Raw genomic sequence first — 18,032 nt, 5'->3', positions numbered from 1 at the left:
ACATGTGTCAGTCATGGCAGTTGCATATACTTAAGCAGTGGCCCCCTTCTGAGTGTGCAGTACTTGGCCAAAAGCCAACAGAGCCAAATAGTTCATGTGGCTTGCTGCTATGGTACATCCTAGGAAGGCTGTGGATATTGCTGTGCTTTTTAATAATGTAACTGATTCTTCTGCTTTTAGACTTCCCAACAATGCATGTTTATAGGTGATTGCATTAGCAGCCTACTTGTGTTTAGAGAAGGGGAAAGTGGTGGTTTTGGAGTACTTCATGATGACTTGAGGTGGCTAAATTAAAGCAGTTTAAGGTGAAGTTATGTTGCTGTTTATCACTTTGTGTGGCAAATTTTCAGAAGTGTCAAGTGCTTTCCGATCTTGATTTCATTTTCACAACTCCGTGAGCTAAGTCATGGTTGCTCCATTTACAGATGAGACTAGTCTGCTTATTTGATTCTGGTTTGATTTGATACGAATTTTAATCTTATGTGAGCTGGCACACCCATTTAATGCCTTTTTGTAATGCTTATTATGCAGTTTTGTTCTTTCGTCTCTCTCCCCTAATTTTTATCTACTCTCAACAGACCCAACGGCTGCTGGAAAACATGAAGAACCAGGATTTTATTAAAACCTCTGTAAGTTTTCTTTTTGAACTTTAATTTTTAAATTTTTATTTTAAGCTTTTAACTCATTCTAACTTCTAGCTGATTTAAATTGCCTGCTGGGGTTAGTTAAAGGGGAAAGGGAAGAGCAGAGGGTTTAGGGGCACTCCAGTTTCAGCTCAGAAGAAGGGATCTTGTGAACAATACTATATTTAGCACGGCAGCAGGTTGTAGGCAATATTCAACACAAACAAGGGCTTTTAAGTTATCTGGCCTGTTGTGTAAAGGGGCATGTTTGAAACAGTCAGAGATTCCTTGTCTACACTGAGATAGGGATTTAGGATGAAAACAGCTAGCATTAGTGGCAAGTATTTTACATTGCAATCCTGTGCAACTTTACATAGAAGTAAGCCTTGAGGAATTCAGTGGTGCTTCTCTTTGGAGATTGCAGCCTAAGTTTCTAATATAATATCTTGGCTCTGTTACAATTTGAATGTTAACCCTGATGACAGAAGTGATGATAATATGGCCCCCTAAAGAGTTAATTTTCTGTGCATAGCATTAAGATGCTCTCATAGCATGTTGGGATGTGGATTTAATCCCCCCCCCCCGAATTTCATTTCCAAGGTTGAAGACGAACTTAGCTCTCCTGTGGTAGTATTCAAGTTTTCCCCAGAACTTCCACGTATAGGTGAGTAATGTAGACAAAAAATGTATTATACTCACAGATAATATTCCTTCTATACATCTTATTATGAACACTTCTGAATTCTGAAATGCTCATAAAAATATCTGTTTTGAGTAAATTCAAGGGAGCAAAGTAGGGTCAATGAGTGAATCTTTAGACTCTTGCTAACTGAATCCTGCGCTAAAATCTATTTCCCTTTTTCTTTGAATGCAGATCATATGTTACATTCTGCACAGGCACCTATGATAACTGGCAACAAGAGATATATTTGTGATACTTTTAATCAGTGGGTAAGTGTTGTTCCTTATCTCATCCTATATATGCCATACTGATACTGGTCAAACATTTTAAGCATTATCACTTACCCTTTGTGGGGAGGAAAACTGTCCAACACTGCTGGTGTCAGGTCTTTCATCTGACAAGTATTTCCTTCACTTGAGTTCCAAATAAGGCTGTTACTAGGGTTTTCAATGGCTTAGGGAAGTCTTGCAAACCTTCCCGATTCTGTGCAAGAGTAGCTACTATATTGTCCCTTAGTCTGTGGCCAGGTCTTGCTGCCAGTGACATTCTACTAGTTCTGATGTTTCCAGTAAAGAAAGCAACATCCAGTCTGGTACAGTCTATATTATTACACCTGAGCATAGATCTACAGGGGGCATAAAAACATAGGAAGCTGCCTTATTGCGGGTTGAGCCATTAGCCCACCTAGCTCAGTATTGTCTCTTCCGACTGGCAGCAGTGCTCTCAGAGTTTAGTCAGGGTTCTCTCGTAGCCCTACCTTGGAGACTCCGGGGACTGAATCTCAGACCTTTTGTGTGCAAAGCAGGTGCGCTGCCACCGAGTTCCTGCCCCTCGACAGGAGGCAGCAACAGAAACTAAGAAAGGAGGGGGAACTGACTGGAAGTAGTAGACAGATAAATGAGAGTAAAACCCGTTAAGTGGGATTCCTCTCCTGAAATATGAGTGTAGGATAATGCAAGGAATTAATAATAAATTCACATATACAACCTTTAAGATATGGTTAAAAAGGAAGGCTCAGTTAGCACCAAGAACGTCTCCAATTATACCACTTGAATATCACCCAGGCTTCAGAAATAAGGGGAGGGCATATGGTCTGCAATTATGGAAAGCCTGAAATGTATGCCGCTTGATAGACTTTTTTCAATACTACTGATATCATTAGAAATAAGCTAGGAAATACCCCGTTGCCGTGGTTATTGGGATGCCAACTTCGATTGTTCCTCCTAAATTCAGAAACTAAAAGGGAAGCTAAGAGACCGTTAACTATATTTGAGAAAATTATTACAGGGACTCTGACATTGGAATCAGGATTTATTTCTAGATTTTATAAAAACATATTATATTTGGAATATGGTTAAAATGATCGCCAGAAAGAGTGGTGGGAATCTAACTGGAAAATGGAAATGGAAAGCTAAGATTGAATCAAACTCTGAACAAAACCACCATACAAATCTCTTTCGTCACAAACAAGGGAACTCTCACAAAATTAGCACATGGCTGGCACTTAACTCCCCAACAGCTCTCATTTATACATCCAGGATCATCCCCCATGTGGTGGCAAATATGCCAAAGGATTGGCACCTGGAACTGCATGTGGTGGGAATGTATAAAAGTAAAAGCCTTTTGGGAAAAGGTTTTCTCAGAAATCTCATCAATAACAAAATATTTCTTCCTCTTCTTATTTTTATTTATTTAATTAATTTATTTATTAGTCGCCCATCTGGCTGGTTGTCCAGACACTCTGGGTGACGTACAAGATGAAACAATACATTAAAACATTAAAATTTAAAACCATAACAGTAAAAAACCTAACCCACCTCAAAATCCTGCCTGAAGATTGGCTCTTTCGAATCTGGTCATTGGTGCTGATAGAGAGATAATAAAAAATAAATAGCTGGTCACACATTTATTGACAGCTGCAGGGCATTGATAGCAAAGCATTGGAAGGTATTCAACTTGCAGAGTTTAGACAGCTGGTATAAGGAGGCCTGGCAAACAGCCCTGCTGGAGAAATCTCACAAGCTGAGGGCATCCAGGGGACAAACTACACAAGATGGCGGCACTCAATTTCTTACACAAACAATGATACACACAGGGACCCAATGTAGAAATATGGCAAAGATAAATAGAACTTAATGGTAACTGGGGAAAGCGGAAAGGGAAAAAGAAATGAGGTCAGCTAATCAGTTGTAAACTCTGATTCCCTGAATGCACGGAACAAATTGTTTTACCCGCCCTTAATTTATAGATGTATAAAGCCTGTAATTTATAGTTTGCAATTTAATTAAGCTTAGTTCTGTTTTGTTTTTCTCTTTTTAAAAAAAATAATTTGTTCTAGTTGGAGCTTAATGAATTGTAATACTGAAATAATGAAATAAAAGGAATTTTGAAATTCAAAAAAAAAGAGAAATTCACCTCCCGTTAATTTTGCCTTGTCTCTTCAGCTGGGAGAGCAGTTGGCTCAGCTGGTGCCTGCCAGCGGAGTTGATGTGGTGGAACTGGAGGATGAAGGCACTTGTGTGCGTTTTAGCCCATTCATGACTTCTGCAGGTAACAGGGTCACTTCTAGTATCTACCTAGAAACGTCTCACTTAAATGGCAGATTTTGTGCTTTCCAAAAGTCTTCATTCTTTTGTACATGAGAATGGGTGTGTGTTTTATCTCCTTGTTTATTTATACTGGTCTCCAGTAATTTCAGGACAAACTTTACTGGATTCAGCTAGGCATATTTTAGCCTAACTTTGACTCCATTGATTTCAGTGGGTCTACCCTGAGTATGAATTTAACTGCAATCCCTTCTGCCCAGTTAATTGGAGGCATGTTTTTAGTGGATCAAAATGGGTTGTAAATTGATAACTAAATGCTGCAACCCTATCTATCAATCATTTATTATGGTCAAAGACCAGCACTATAGAATATTAAAACAATAAAACCTATCAATATTAAAATATGGCACTAATGGTGTTGTTAAATACACCGATGGGCAAAAAGGCTCCCAAAAGTTAGCTATTATTACTATTTTCCATTATCACTCTCCTACCGGTAACAGCTGATGCACAAAATCTTGCCACGTTAACTGTGACTTGCGGGATCCTGTCTGAGAGTAAATATTCTAAATAAAATGCATCAGACCTCCCTGGGATTTTTTGAAGAATTGGGGTGATGAGATCAAATCGGGAGTCCCGATAAAAAGGGCAATATAACAGCACATGAGCAACAGTTTCCACATCTCCCATGTCGTGCTCTTGTACTGGCATCTTGTTAAATCTGCCTTCTAGAAGCGCAGAAGGTAAAACATTGAGCCTAATGAGTGTGAAAGCTTTTCTATACTTTGGAATTGACAAATTTGTCATATAATTTGTTGTTGTAAACATTCTCGCATAATCTCCATAGTTACGAGTATATCGCCCTATATAGTACATACTTTACCGGAAACACATTATCAGTCATGCTTTTATGAGATCAACGAGAAGGGTGCCAAGTAGAAAAGTACAGAAGACAGCAAGGGTCTTTTATTTTTAATATCACCCATGTACTTACTTTTCTTCAGCTTGCTGAATGGGTTATGAAAGGTACAGTGTGCCTGGCCTGTGTATGTACCATACCATATCACATGCTAACCGATTATGCTCTTCAGTTTTAGGAACTGAAGTGCAAGACGTTGACCAGTTGGTGGACTGCTTAAAAATGAAGATTCCAGTCCTGACATGCACGCTGCAACTAAGGGATGAATTTGAGCAAGAAGTGAAAAGAACTGTAGGTCTTTCCTATGTTGAAGACCTCAGCTGGCCTGGCCTTGGAGTGGTAAGGTGCGTGTTTACTCTGCAAAGACTTCCTCAAGGCACTTTGACAGCCTTACAGAAGTATAGATCTTGTGCGAGGCTACTGTGGATCCACATTCACCCCTTTTTTGGACAGGCATACAAGCTTCCAAGCTGAGCTCAGGAGCAACTGCTTCTTCCTGTTTCCAGAACTTGGCTATGCAGTAAGCTCATTGGTTAGCCCTAGTGGCAATCACTAAGCCACCTTGCTTTCACCATGCCCCTCAGAGTAATGTTTTAAGTTTAAACAAACTAATTTGGGTTTTGGGGGGTCATTGGCTGGGGAAGGGGGGGAAGTGCCAGATTCATATTTAACTGGATAAACATGCTAGGTGGCTTGATGGTTATGATGATTTAACTGAAGAATTGGGGGGCAAAAATCAGCACTGGATTCAGAGCTAGGTAATATGTCAGACTAAAAGGTTGCCTTAATCACCAGTTTCCCTGGGGCTGAGAGAGCATTTTAAGGTACCAGGCAGCAGTCAAAAGGCTCTTTCAAGCCGAATTACTTGTGGGCTCCTATTTGCAATAGACAAGACTCTTTTTCTGGAAGAATCAGTTGTTTCAGCTATAAATGGATTACATTTGTTTCACTTCAACAGACTGAAAGCTTCTGGCCAGCTGCTTTTTTGGTAGCAGCTATTTATTAATTATATTTTTCTATCGGCCTTCTTCCAAAAAACTCAAAAGCAAGGTGTGTGGTTTTTCCCTTCCCTAACATCCATTTTGTCCTCTCAGAAACCCTGTGAGGTTGGTTAGGCTGAGATGTAGTAACTAGCCCAAGATCACCCAGTGAGCCTCATGTCTGAGCGGAGACTTAAATCTGGGTCTCACTCTCGCTATATCCCATTGGCTGCCATATTGATTGTGCAGGTGTTGCTGAAGGTATGTGCAGGATTAAGAGGAATCTTGTACGGTAATCAGCATAGCATTTCCGTAAAGTTCTAAAGTGCAATTCGATCTGTGTTTGCATTTGTGAATACTTTTCTCCTAACCTTAAATCATAAGAAGAGCCTTGCTGGATTTGACAAATGGCTTGTTTAATCTGATGTTGTTCGTCGCAGGGACCAATCAGGTACCTCCAGGAAGCCACAAGCAGGGCATGACGTGAATAGCCCTCTTCCCAATTTTGCTTCCCAGCGACTGATTTTCAGAGGTGCAAGGCTTCTGGTCCTGAGGGATCATATAACCATTGGTTGCCAGTTCGTTTCCGGCCCCAATTCAAGGTCCTCACATTAGTGTTTAAAACCCTTAAACGACTTAGGTCCCAAATATCTAAAAGATCGCCTTCTTCCCTACAGATCCTCTTGGGTGTTGAGATCAGCAGAGTGGGTTCCTTTTGGTAGTTTACTGCCCTCAGGAGTAACCGGCGGTGGTCAGGGAGAGGACATTCTCTGTGGTGGCTCCTAAGTTGTGGAACTCACTCCCCACTGAGGTGCATCTGGCAACCTGACTGTACAGTTTTAGGCAAATGCTAAAGATGCACCTCTTTACCCTGGCCTTTGACACCTGAGACATATATTGTTAGGACCCACCCTATTACGTGGTTTGAGATTGTTTTTAATGCTGTATTTAAACACTGTTGTAACCCGCCGTGGGACCTTTGGGTGAAGGGGGGGTAATAAACAATAATCATAATTATAACAGATAGCCCGATAGACATATCCTCCGTGGATTTGTCTATACCGCTCTTAAAGCCATCTATGCTAGCAGCTGTTACCAAATCTTGTGGCAGCAAATTTCATGGGATATCTATGCACTGTGGGAAGAAGTATTTCCTCTTGTCTGTCCTGAATCACCTGCCATTCAGCTTCACTGGGTGCTTTTAATTCTCTGGGTTGTTACCATTTAACATTTCCTTCGTGCCAAACCTATTCGATCATGGTTCCCCACTTTGGTATTTTCAAAATGTTAGGGTTTTTTTTTTTAAAAAAAATAATCCAATGCACTTCATAAGGGTTAGTACTGTTCAGGTTAAACAGCGTACATATATACTTTTGGATACAGTTTGTGAAAGAGCACAAATGACAGGGTGTCCAACGATTTGTAGTAATGTAAGCATGGTGTCAAATGGATAAATAAGCCATAATTTCTGTGTTTAAATCCACAAAACTTTTCTTGGAAAGCAGGATAGGATTTTACAGTTTCCCAACACCAACACAGTTTACTTACATGTCTCTCCTTCTGATTTTGAAAGGTACAAGGGGCAGACTGAAGACAAACAGGAGAAAGAAGTGGAGAAGATTAACAATGGGCTTCTGAAAAAATTAAACGAGCTGGAATCAGATCTGTTGTTTTCCTTAGGTAATTAACTACCTCTTGAACTACTCCAAGGATGGAGGGAAATGGCAAGGAGTCTTGATTTTGGAGGGGGGGGGAATCCCTTCCAAAACCTGCAGCCATTCATTAATACTACTTTCTCTACCAAACTGAGGAAGTTTGAATGTTTGTTGCTTTTAATTGTTCTAGCTGCAAAATTTTAAAATTCTTTAGAATGTGGAATTTTCATGGGGAGTGGGGGGAGAGAACACTGTTGACGCGGAAGAGCCACGGCTCAGTGGTAGAGCATCTGCAGTTGCATGCAGAAAGTCCCTGGTTCAATCCCCGACATCTCCAGGTAGGACTTGGAGAGACTCCTGCGTGAAGCCTGGAGAGAGACTGCTGGTTGGTGTAGACGAAGCCGAGCAAGACACGGCACAAGGTGGCTTCCTTGGAAGTTGTGGGCAGGGCTTGAAGGTTCAGCCCAGAGGAGCAGGGAAGGACCATCCTCGCCACAAGCACTTGTAGAAGAGCAGCGGTGTGTCGCTTGAGCGGTTTCTGCTGTCAAAGTGCTTGCTGCCATCTGTTAAAAAAGAGGGCACTCTCTAGAAATCATGTACCTGTGAGGAGGTGCCCTACTCTGTGGAGTACATTCCTGTGTTTGAAGGGCTGTCTCATCCAAGTCTGGTTTAAAGATAAAAAACCAGAAGAAGAGAGTGCAGGAGGGACCTTAAAGATGCCCATGAACACCTGGCCAAGCAAGCACACAGGTCACTGCCCTCCCCGTTATGGGAGATGGATTGTGTTTCTCTTTCAAGTGTAGTAGTGGTGATTTTGCACATATACATACACATCAGGATATGCTCTTTGGGGGGCAAATCTATGTTGTCTTTTGTCCTCTTTTTGGTAATGAATTTCCTCCTTTTTTGGATGACTCATTGAAGTGGCACTTCCCACCAGGAGCTGACACTGCTGAAAACAATAATGGAATGGGGAGAGCCAAATGGTATCTCCTTTTTCCCTTCAAGGCTGGAGGTGGCATGAGTTTGTACAGTAGATTTCTTGTGAGATTAAATGCTCCCCAATGTGGGCGCGAATGTGCACACACAGGAACGTGGGAATCTGCCTTACACTGAGTCAGATCATTGGGCCATCTAGCTCAGTGTTGTCTACACTGACTGGCAGTGGCTCTCCAGGTTTTAAAAGGGACTTTTTCACAGCCCTACCTAGAGAAGCCATTGGGGATTGAATCTGGAACCTTCTCCATGCCAAGCAGATGCTCTACTACTGAGTTATGCTCCCACACACACACTGAGCTGCAGCTACACATAGACAGACATACACACACCCTGAATCCAAAGATCAGTTTGTTGTTGTTGTTGTTATGTGCCTCCAAGTCGACTACGACTTAGGGCGACCCTATGAATCAGTGACCTCCAAGACCATCTGTCATGAACCACCCTGTTCAGATCTTGTAAGTTCAGGTCTGTGGCTTCCTTGATGGAATCAATCCATACTAATAGTTAATACTTCTCTCTGAAAATAAGCTCCGCACCTGTTTCAAAGCAGGCATGTTTACAGGTTCTGGAGTGTTTGCAGAATCTCATCCTACCTCCTCCCCCACCGCTCAGGTCCAGAGTTTGGAGGGGAGAAGCACTGCGTCTATATCGGAATGGTCACTGAGGATCTGGATGTGTCGGAACTCGTCGAAACGATTGCCGCCACGGGCCGAGAAATTGAAGAAAATTCAAGGGTATGTACTGAAGCTGCAAGCCTGCAAAATGGCAGCCTAACGGGCAAAGCCCACGTCGGTTTTATTGTTCATCTTGCATCTAATTTTTAATGATAAATATGTTGTTCTTCCAAAAGCTGCATTACAAACGAGAACAACAAACACAATCTTAAAGCGTTTTTGTTTTATTTTAAACTGATTTCCCTATGAATGGGCGGGCCACAATAACATTGTTTAATCGTGAAGCCACCACGGGACTCCTGCTTGTTTAAATCTGTTCTCGTTAACAGTCATGTTGGCCGAGATCCAAAGAGCTGCTTTAGGTACTCCTGCGGGCTTGGGCATGCCCAGTAGGATTCTTCCACACTTTATTTTGAGCTCAGTGCTGTATCACAAACTGGAACACAGGAAGCTGCCATATACCGAGTCAGATCTTTGGTCCATCTAGCTCAGCAATGTTTACACTGACTGGCAGCAGTGGGGCTTGAACTTGGGAGCTTCTGCAGGCAGTGCAGCTGCTCTCCCACTGAGCTACGGCCCTGGCCACTGCGTTGGAATCTCTCCCCATTTCTCAAAAGCGGACTCCCATATATGAAGGGCTGCTGTTTTAAGGATCTGTTGGCCAAATCCTCCTGGGTACGTAGCACTAGTTGGGCAGTTCTTTGTATCCATGTTAATAATGCAATAACAAGCGGGGCCTGCAACAAAATGTCACAGCATAGATTGCTCCTGTTCCGGTTCGGAGTTACTGCACTCTATTCTCCCTCCTCCTGTGTTTTTGTTGGCTTCCCTGCAGTCACGGACCAGTCCTGTTTTTGTGAGGTCTTGTCCCCTACCCCTTCCAGGTTTATTTTTTAAAGGTTTGGCTCTGCACTATTCCGCAAGCCTGCTGGGAACCTCTTGTGCACGGTTGGCTCTGTTTTGGTTCAAAAGGCACAGCAGGGGACCTGCTCTTCCCATCTGGTTCCCTCTGCCTCTTTTTACAAAACAGCAACTGGGAGAGAGAAGTGGCGTCGGTGTCCCTGCTGCCACCTGCTTTGAGTCAGAGGACACAAGCCTCAGTTGAAAGCCACTATTGCCACAGGAAAGACCACTGTATTAAGGCCTGTGACAGCTGCGTAAGGTCAGAAGAGTCACCCATTTCCAGAGAAGGCGTAATAGAAACTGACCCAGCAATTACTTTGCCTCTTTCCCAAATCAATGGGTGTGTTTATTTCTTCAGTGTGCACACACTTGGATTCTCACAAGGTGTTAAGCACAGCAGAGCTGATTAATGAGCAAAGCAATAATTAATTACTGCCTTGGGAATGGCCTCATTTCTTTTTCCCCCTCCAGTATCTTAATTAAATTGCTTGTTGCAGCTTCCTTGTCTGATTTTTTTTTTTTAATCACTAAATAGCTCAGGGTTCTTCCATTTTAATGTCAGTGGTTAACTTTCTGACAAGCAGCGAGTAATTAGTGAATGGATTTCATTTTTTGGGAAAAGAATAAAGCGCAGCTTGCTTCCTTTCCTGATGTCATCAGTGACAAATCCAAAGAGGGTGTAAACATATGGAGCTGGTTCGCACCGCATGGTGAGCCAAACTTGTGGCCTACTAGGACCACTTAAAGGTCTGGGCTCCCAGGGAAGAGCTCCCAGCAGCTTTGCTCCTCCCCAGTCAGCTCTGTGCCGAGATAAGCCAGCGTTTGCTTAGCATGTTCTTCAGACCGGAACTCCGGGCTAAGCCGTGACCGCAAGCTATCCCCAAAGTTTGTTCGTGGCTTATAGCGCCATGCGACACGACAGGGAAGGGCTGTAGCTACAGGCAGGGGCCACAGCTCAGTGGCAGAGCGTCTGACTTGCATGCAGAAGGTCCCAGTTTTGATCTCTGACATCTCCAGGTAGGGCTGGGAGAGAAGCCTGCCTGGAGCGCTGCTGCCAGTCAGCGTAGACGATACTGAGCCTGATGGACCAATGGGTCTGACTCGGTGCAAGGCACAGCTTCCTACGTTCCTAACCAGGTCACTGATTGATCTGTGAAAGTGGCTAGTACTTTAAGGAAGCTTTGACTGTATGAATGCAGCATTCAGAGCAGAAATAAAACACTTTCCTGTCCCAGTCCTAGGAGTGCCTGCAAAAACAGCTGCTGCTGCTGCCCCAGTTTTACACCCTCTGTAAGCTTATCTGGTGCCCTCTGGTCAAATTCGGCAGTGACTTTTGGTGCTCATATGCACTAGTAAGACTGCATTCATGTAGCAGACATTCTTTGTCCTGTTTTATCTCTCTTCTTCAAAGAGGTTTTAAATATCTTCTTCATGACCAGGAACATAAGAAGCGTTAATAACATCTACTGTTCCATTTTTAATCAGCTGCTGGAGAACATGACAGAAGTTGTGCGGAAAGGCATACAGGAAGCGCAAGTTCAGCTGCAGAAAGCAAACGAGGACAGGCTCCTTGAAGAGGTGAGCGCCTTACCATCCATGTCCCTGAGGCAGTCACAGTAACACTGCCAACCAGCTTCTTAGCTAGTTAGATTACTGCAGTGCGCTCTAGGTGGGGCTGCCTTTGAAGATAGTTCAGAAACTGCAGCTTGTGCAAAATGCAGCAGCCAGATTGGTAATGGGGACCAGACAGTTCGAACATATAAAACCGATTCTGGCCTGCTTGCATTGGCTGCCTGTATGTTTCCGAGCTTGATTCAAGGTGCTGGTTTTAACCTATAAAGCCTTACATGGCTTGGGACCACAATACCTGATGGAACGCCTCTCCTAACACGAACCCACCCGTACACTATGCTCAACATCCAAGGCCGTCCTCCAGGTGCCTACTCCGAGGGAAGCTGGGAGGCTGGCAACAAGGGAGAGGGCCTTCTGAGTGGTGGCCCCCAAATTATGGAATGATCTCCCTGACAAGGTGCGCCTGGCACCAACACTGTTATCTTTTCAGCACCAGGTTTAGACTTTCCTCTTCTCCCAGGCATTTTAGCATGTGTCTTTTAAATTGCTTTTAAAAATGTGTTTTAAATTTGTATATTTGTTTTTAATGTTTTTAATTGTTGTAAACCGCCCAGAGAGGTTCGGCTATGGGGTGGTATACAAATTAATTAAATAAATAAATACACACACACACACACCCCGCCCAAATGTTTGTTTTCTCAGGGGCTGCTCCGACAGATTCCTGTAGTGGGCTCCGTGCTCAACTGGTTTTCTCCGTTTCATGCTTCGCCAAAGGGACGAACATTCAACCTGACAGCAGGTGGGGTGAAACTTCTGTCAGCTACACCAGCGATTATGGTATTGAACCAATGTTTACCAGCAATGGCCCTTCATAATATGTACAGTTGGTGTGGCTTTGAAGAAGGCTGGATATGAATCCGGTTCCTAATCCAGCTTGTGGGACCTAGGAGGAGGACTGCTGCCTTCCTGCCCCGTTTGTGGATCCATAAAGGCATCTGATTAGTCCCTGTGGAAAGCAGGATGCTGGAATAGATGGCTTGGTTCAGCAGGGCTCTGCATGGGACATTTTGCACACATGTCTGTCTTCCTAGAATTTCTAAACCCTTATGTGAGAAACTGTTGGGAGTCACCCCTTCTAAATTGGGAACTGAGAGTGTCTCCAAACTCCCAACATTTGGGAAAGACCCAAAGGGGGGCTGTTCAGAAGTTTGCAAACTGCATCACATGGAGCAGCCTGGGAGCTCCCGGAAAGATGTTGTGTTGCAAAAGAAGCATCTGACCCAGCAGCAGCAGCCACTTTCCAATGGGGGCTTGCTTTGGAATTTCAATTGCTTTGAAATCGGTGTCAAAGGTTATGCGAGAGAGCACCATGCATTTCCAAACTTAAAGGTTCAGCTAAATATTACTGTTGTTTTGTTATAAATAACATGCTGTTATTTGGCATGTTAACCCGAGGGCACCCACTCTTTCTTCGGCAGGTTCTTTAGAGTCTACAGAGCCCACATATGTCTCCAAAGTGCAGGGCACTGGGATCACCCCACCGCCCACTCCCACATCAAGCCGTTCAAAACAAAGGTTCCCTGGTAAGTCCTCCCTTCCATCACATCTTTTAAAAAGCTCCTAATGAGTTGCGCTCCTGCTTCTAGCTTTAGAGAGCCAGTTCTCTTGAATGTTTCTTGTCAATTTCACTGTCCGTTTTCACGCAAAGGTGAGGTATTTAAATTACAGGGTTAGCGGAGCAGGCAGTTTACCCTGCTGCTCCTTCGATCATGCGCATGCAGCCCCTTTAGAGAACCAGCGTGATGTACGGTTCTGTGAAATTGGAGAGGCTGAGGATTGAACGTGGGACCTTCTGCTCTACCACTGAGCTACAGCCCTTCTCCGAACTATGCATTTATTCTTCTGCTAAGTGTGGGAAGGTATTATGCAGGATGTCCAAGCACTCTCTACTGGAAATCCACCAGAGTCCACAACCTTGCTCTTGTTTCAGAGGACAAAGAGCATCTTTAGTGGCATTTTAAAAACTAGCAGATGTGTTACGGTTTATGCCCAAGCTATTGAAGGCAGGCTTAGAAATGGTGTCAGAGAAACCCCAAGCATTTATACTGGGAGACTGCAACACCCCCCTTGGGTCTTGGACAGCTGACGATTTCACGGCCACCAGAAAAACCATGGGCTGTTGCAGTTGTGAGCCCATCACATGTTGCAGGTGCTTCTGGGTTTTTTGCATGGATGAAGGCCAATAAACTGAAGCTGAATTCCACCCAGAGGTGCTGTTGGTGGGTAGTCCATATGTCCAGGAATTGGATGACTAGTCTGTTCTAGGGAGAGTTGCACTGCCCCTGAAGGGGCAGGTTTGTACTGTGGGGTACACCTGTGACCATCATCGTCACTAGAGGCCCAACTGCCCTTTGTGGGGAAGGGTTCCTATTTCCTGCTACGGCTGTTCCTGTACCAGGATAGCTTTGCCACAGTACTGCACATTCTGGTAATCTCATATTTTGATTACTATTACAGTATGTGCTTAATTGGAGCTTCCCCTTGAATACTGTCTCAAAATTGCAGCTAGTGCAGAATGCTACTGCTTCAGTGTTGACAGCAGTCATATAATATCTACTCAGTGAGATCTAAACTGGTTGCTTTTATGTCACTGGGCCCAATTTGAGCCATTAGTTTTGACTTATAAAGCTCTGAATGACCTAGGACCCATGTACTCGTCAGAACACTTTACCCCATAGAGACTGGCTCACTTCTCTGGAGTGGCACTTCCGCTGTGGAACTCGCTTCCCCTACATTATTAAGCTTCAGATGCCTGGTTGAAACATACCGGTTTTCTCAGACTTTGAAGATATTTGTTAGTCAGCCTTTTGCTTACCTGTAAATAGTTTTATCTTGAATTTTAGTATTATATGGTTTTATTTATTTGTATTATGTGTTTAGATAACATGTTGGAACCCACCATGTGATTACTATGTAGTGAATGGTAGTCTATAAATTTTGTGAATGATTAGTTAGTCTAAGGTGCTACAAGACTTTGGGGGTGGAGGTAGCGGCAAGAGATTAACACTGTTACCCCTCTGGAAATCCGTAAGAACTAGGAACTTCCATTTTAAAAACAAAGCTGAGAATCTGAGAAGGCTGAATCCTGTACCCATTACCGTTAGCTGTCCTTGCTCAAAATCACAAGCACTCCCCAAGCTCTGTCTACCCCAATGCCGAAGCAACCTTAGCCGTTGGCTCGAGTTTCTGGCCGTAATTTCCCAAGTGCATAAATCAGTAGCAGCATTGGAAATCTTTGACTTCGCAGCTGAGCGCTAAATCGCATGTGCATGTTTTTCTTTCAACATGTTAATGTAAATGTTTTGCTCCAGGACAAAAGCTGTTTAAAAGGTCCTTGAGGAACTCAGATGGGTGCAGCGAGACCAGCTCGGTGAGTCACATTGATGATTTGGACCGAGCAGAGCAACGGGCAGCTGCGGCTTTACCCATCGGCCCGGAGCAGGCAGATGAGAGCGTGCTTCCAAACCTGGAAACGGATAAAGGCTCCCAGGGTGACGAGCCCCAGACCCTGGCAAACGACTGCACTACATCCGAGGAGCAAGAGAGTCGAAGATAAAATCCAGACGCTGTGCAGTTAAAGACTTTGTATAGCAAATGCACTCCCTTCTCTAGCAGGGGAAACTTAATGATGCATTTAAAATGTGAACAGTGCCACAGTTAGCACCGTAATAACTACTGGAGATTTTGCACAAAGATTAGTGGAAGAAATCTTCTCTTCCCCCACCCCTTTTCACCTTATCTGTAGGGCAGTGGCCTTGTTTTTCCTGTACACTTTTGTCATGACAGCTCTTTGTCCTGCATATGTTCATACTGCCAAGGTTGTTAACAGCAGTTTTGACAGGAAAATTGGCAGTGCCAGCTTGTCTCCAGGTGGCAAAAGAATGATTTGCTGCTTATTTGCCCAGACACCTCTGCTTAGGATGGAACGATCAACTGCACTTGGTCCTTTGGGGGTTGTTTTTTTTGTAAAAAATGTTCTGATTTCTGTGTTAAATAAACCTACCACCTGCTCACTACCCTATTTTTTAAAATACCTATTTTTTAATAGGTAAACAAACCCATAGGCACACTCATTGGGCTTCTAAGGTCACCCTTGATTTTATGAATAGTCTTTTTTTTAAAATTATCCTGGAGATTTGCCTCAAGTGTACATATCAGTGACTGAGCACTACTTTTGGTGGTGTTTTTTCCTCAAACAGAGCAATGGCTTTGCAGTTTAACAGGGCAACTGGGTCACTGAGGCAGACATTCCTCTTGTAGAAGGATTCCTTGCCATGGCCGCTGGGAGCGAATAGCCCCCCAGTTTCCCCTGTAGGGCTAGTAGGAACGAAACCCAATGGGAAAGCATTGTCTTAGAGTGACAAGAAGTCATCCCAGACCCTCTGTGGCACATCTTTTGAAAGATATCAGTGAAACTCTTGAACAGACATGTTGCCTGTCTGTGATGTTTCCTGGACTGCTGTCCTAGATTTTTCTGATCAATAGTTTACATTTCCTACATATTGTAAATTCCCAGAGAAAATACTAGATTATTTACACTGCTGCATTATTTTAAAAAATGAGCTAACTTTTTCTTCCAACCCAAGAGCAAGTACTCAGAAGCCTATTTCTTCCCCTGTAATTATGCCGTCTTCACCTTAGTAACTTCTTTAATTCTGTATTGAGCTTGCATCTTGTCGTGTAAAAAGAAAATACCAGGCAATATTTAATTTTGAGTGAGTTATGTGATCAATCCCCTTGCGAGTCGTCGTTCAATTATTTTGAAACTCACATGGATTGAAAATCACCCAAAAAGGATTTTTGCCCGAAGAACTTGCCTGCTAACTTAAGTACAGCATAGTCCTGCACAACTGGAGATGTTAATCCACATGAGCACCAATAACGAATTAAAAGCATAGCTGTTTGCAAGCACCTACTATAGTGTTTGCATTGCGTCATCATAAATAGTGCAATGGTAGCACCTAGGCACAGAAAATGAACATTAAATAATATGTACAAGAAGAAACCCCCAAGTGGTTCATGTGGTAGAAGGTGCTTGTCTGAACCTAGAGCGAAACTGTTTTCAAATGCAACCAACCAGATGCAATATAAAAGCATCCGTAAGCTGTGTAACTGAAGATCAGATTGAAGGCACAGTGCACATAATTTTCCTGCTCTGATACAACTTATGGGTGGTCTAAGTTGCATAAGAAGTCAGTTAACGTGCCCCATACATGGAGAAGGTAAGTTATAGAATCAGGAGAATTTAAGATTATGTTTACGATAATATCTAGTTTAGTCCTTGGCCAAAGAAACTCATTTCTTTGACGAGTTCATCTAGCAGCGGCTTGTAATATCCCTCAAAGCATTTTCTTTGTCAGTGGATTTTGAGGGGCAAAATGGTGGCAGACATTGGCCATTGCCTTGGTGTGTGTTGAGGACTATTGCTAAGTGTACAGTTGATTCATTCTCTTGACTATAAGGGGTTGGGAAATCTTAAAATACAAACAAGCTTCATAGTTTTGCTTTGATTCTTCAAATAAGGATTGACTTTTTTTTAGAAGTGCACACTTAATTATTGTCTTCCTTGACAGTTTATGTGGTAAAATGAATTATATTAACTTGGGGTTCATTGAACAGGGGAAAGGGTTAAAATTATAATTGTTAATACAAATTTTAATGTTTTTTATATTGTTAAGCTGGCAGTTTTGCTGGAAAACAGACCTAATTTAGATACTTCCCAAATGCTTCAATAAAGGTTCTTCAACTTGTTAACGTCCGAGTCTGTATCAACCATTTTGACTACTGAGCTATTCTTAAGAGGAAAATAAAGTTTCATGCATCAGGACTACTTACCCAATCTTTGACACACCAGAAATGTGAAGTAGTCCGACAAATGAAAAAGAGAGGACTGCAGGCACGCTCATGAGTTCATGGAGGTTCCCTTTTCCTTTCCATCTGTTATTTTCATGTTGAAAAATGAGTGATATTCAAAAGATAAAAATAAAGGGGTATACAAGAACTGAATATGTGGCTCAGTATATTCTGTAACCCCATTTTAAAACCTTTATGCCAACTTAATACGGTCGGGCTGAATTCAACTAAGTAGTACTCAGAGTAGTCCCATTGAAAACAACCCTAAGTTAGCCATATCCATTAACTTCAATGGGCCTACTTTAGGACTAGCATTGGCTACAACACACTGTCCTTTGCCTTAAAAGGTCTTCCACTAGTTAAGAGCCCATTAAACCCCCCAAAATACATTGGGTTCCATAATATATTTTTTTTAAATCATTGCTTGGTTTGCATTAACAAAACTTCTGGCTGCACTATCTAGATTGCAGGATTAGCACCACACAGGTTAAAAAAAACACTTCCATACAAAACCATAGGAAACTGCATTATACAGAGTCAGACCATTAGTCTCGTCTGCACTGACT

The 18,032-nt window shown here is 42.9% G+C and overlaps 1 protein-coding gene across 4 annotated transcripts in view; it reads left to right on the top strand.

The window, feature by feature from the left end:
* The window catches only part of PDXDC1 (pyridoxal dependent decarboxylase domain containing 1), a 51,425-nt gene extending 33,825 nt beyond the window's left edge, over positions 1–17,600 (top strand). For all 4 annotated transcript variants that reach the window (XM_061599301.1, XM_061599300.1, XM_061599299.1 and 1 more), the window contains exons 13-23: positions 579–629; positions 1,224–1,287; positions 1,498–1,574; positions 3,750–3,855; positions 4,943–5,114; positions 7,324–7,430; positions 9,017–9,138; positions 11,467–11,559; positions 12,256–12,352; positions 13,032–13,136; positions 14,925–17,600. In XM_061599301.1, coding sequence (XP_061455285.1) covers positions 579–629; positions 1,224–1,287; positions 1,498–1,574; positions 3,750–3,855; positions 4,943–5,114; positions 7,324–7,430; positions 9,017–9,138; positions 11,467–11,559; positions 12,256–12,352; positions 13,032–13,136; positions 14,925–15,169 — 1,239 coding nt within the window. In that variant the 3' untranslated portion in view covers positions 15,170–17,600. The remainder of the gene's footprint in view (positions 1–578; positions 630–1,223; positions 1,288–1,497; positions 1,575–3,749; positions 3,856–4,942; positions 5,115–7,323; positions 7,431–9,016; positions 9,139–11,466; positions 11,560–12,255; positions 12,353–13,031; positions 13,137–14,924) is intronic.
* Positions 17,601–18,032: the final 432 nt, after the last annotated feature.

This window comes from Rhineura floridana, chromosome 17 (assembly GCF_030035675.1).
Source record: "Rhineura floridana isolate rRhiFlo1 chromosome 17, rRhiFlo1.hap2, whole genome shotgun sequence".
NCBI classification, from domain to species: Eukaryota; Metazoa; Chordata; class Lepidosauria; order Squamata; family Rhineuridae; genus Rhineura; species Rhineura floridana.
The sequence above is the reverse complement of the archived record's forward strand: the minus strand, read 5'-3'. Positions and strand labels throughout refer to the sequence as shown.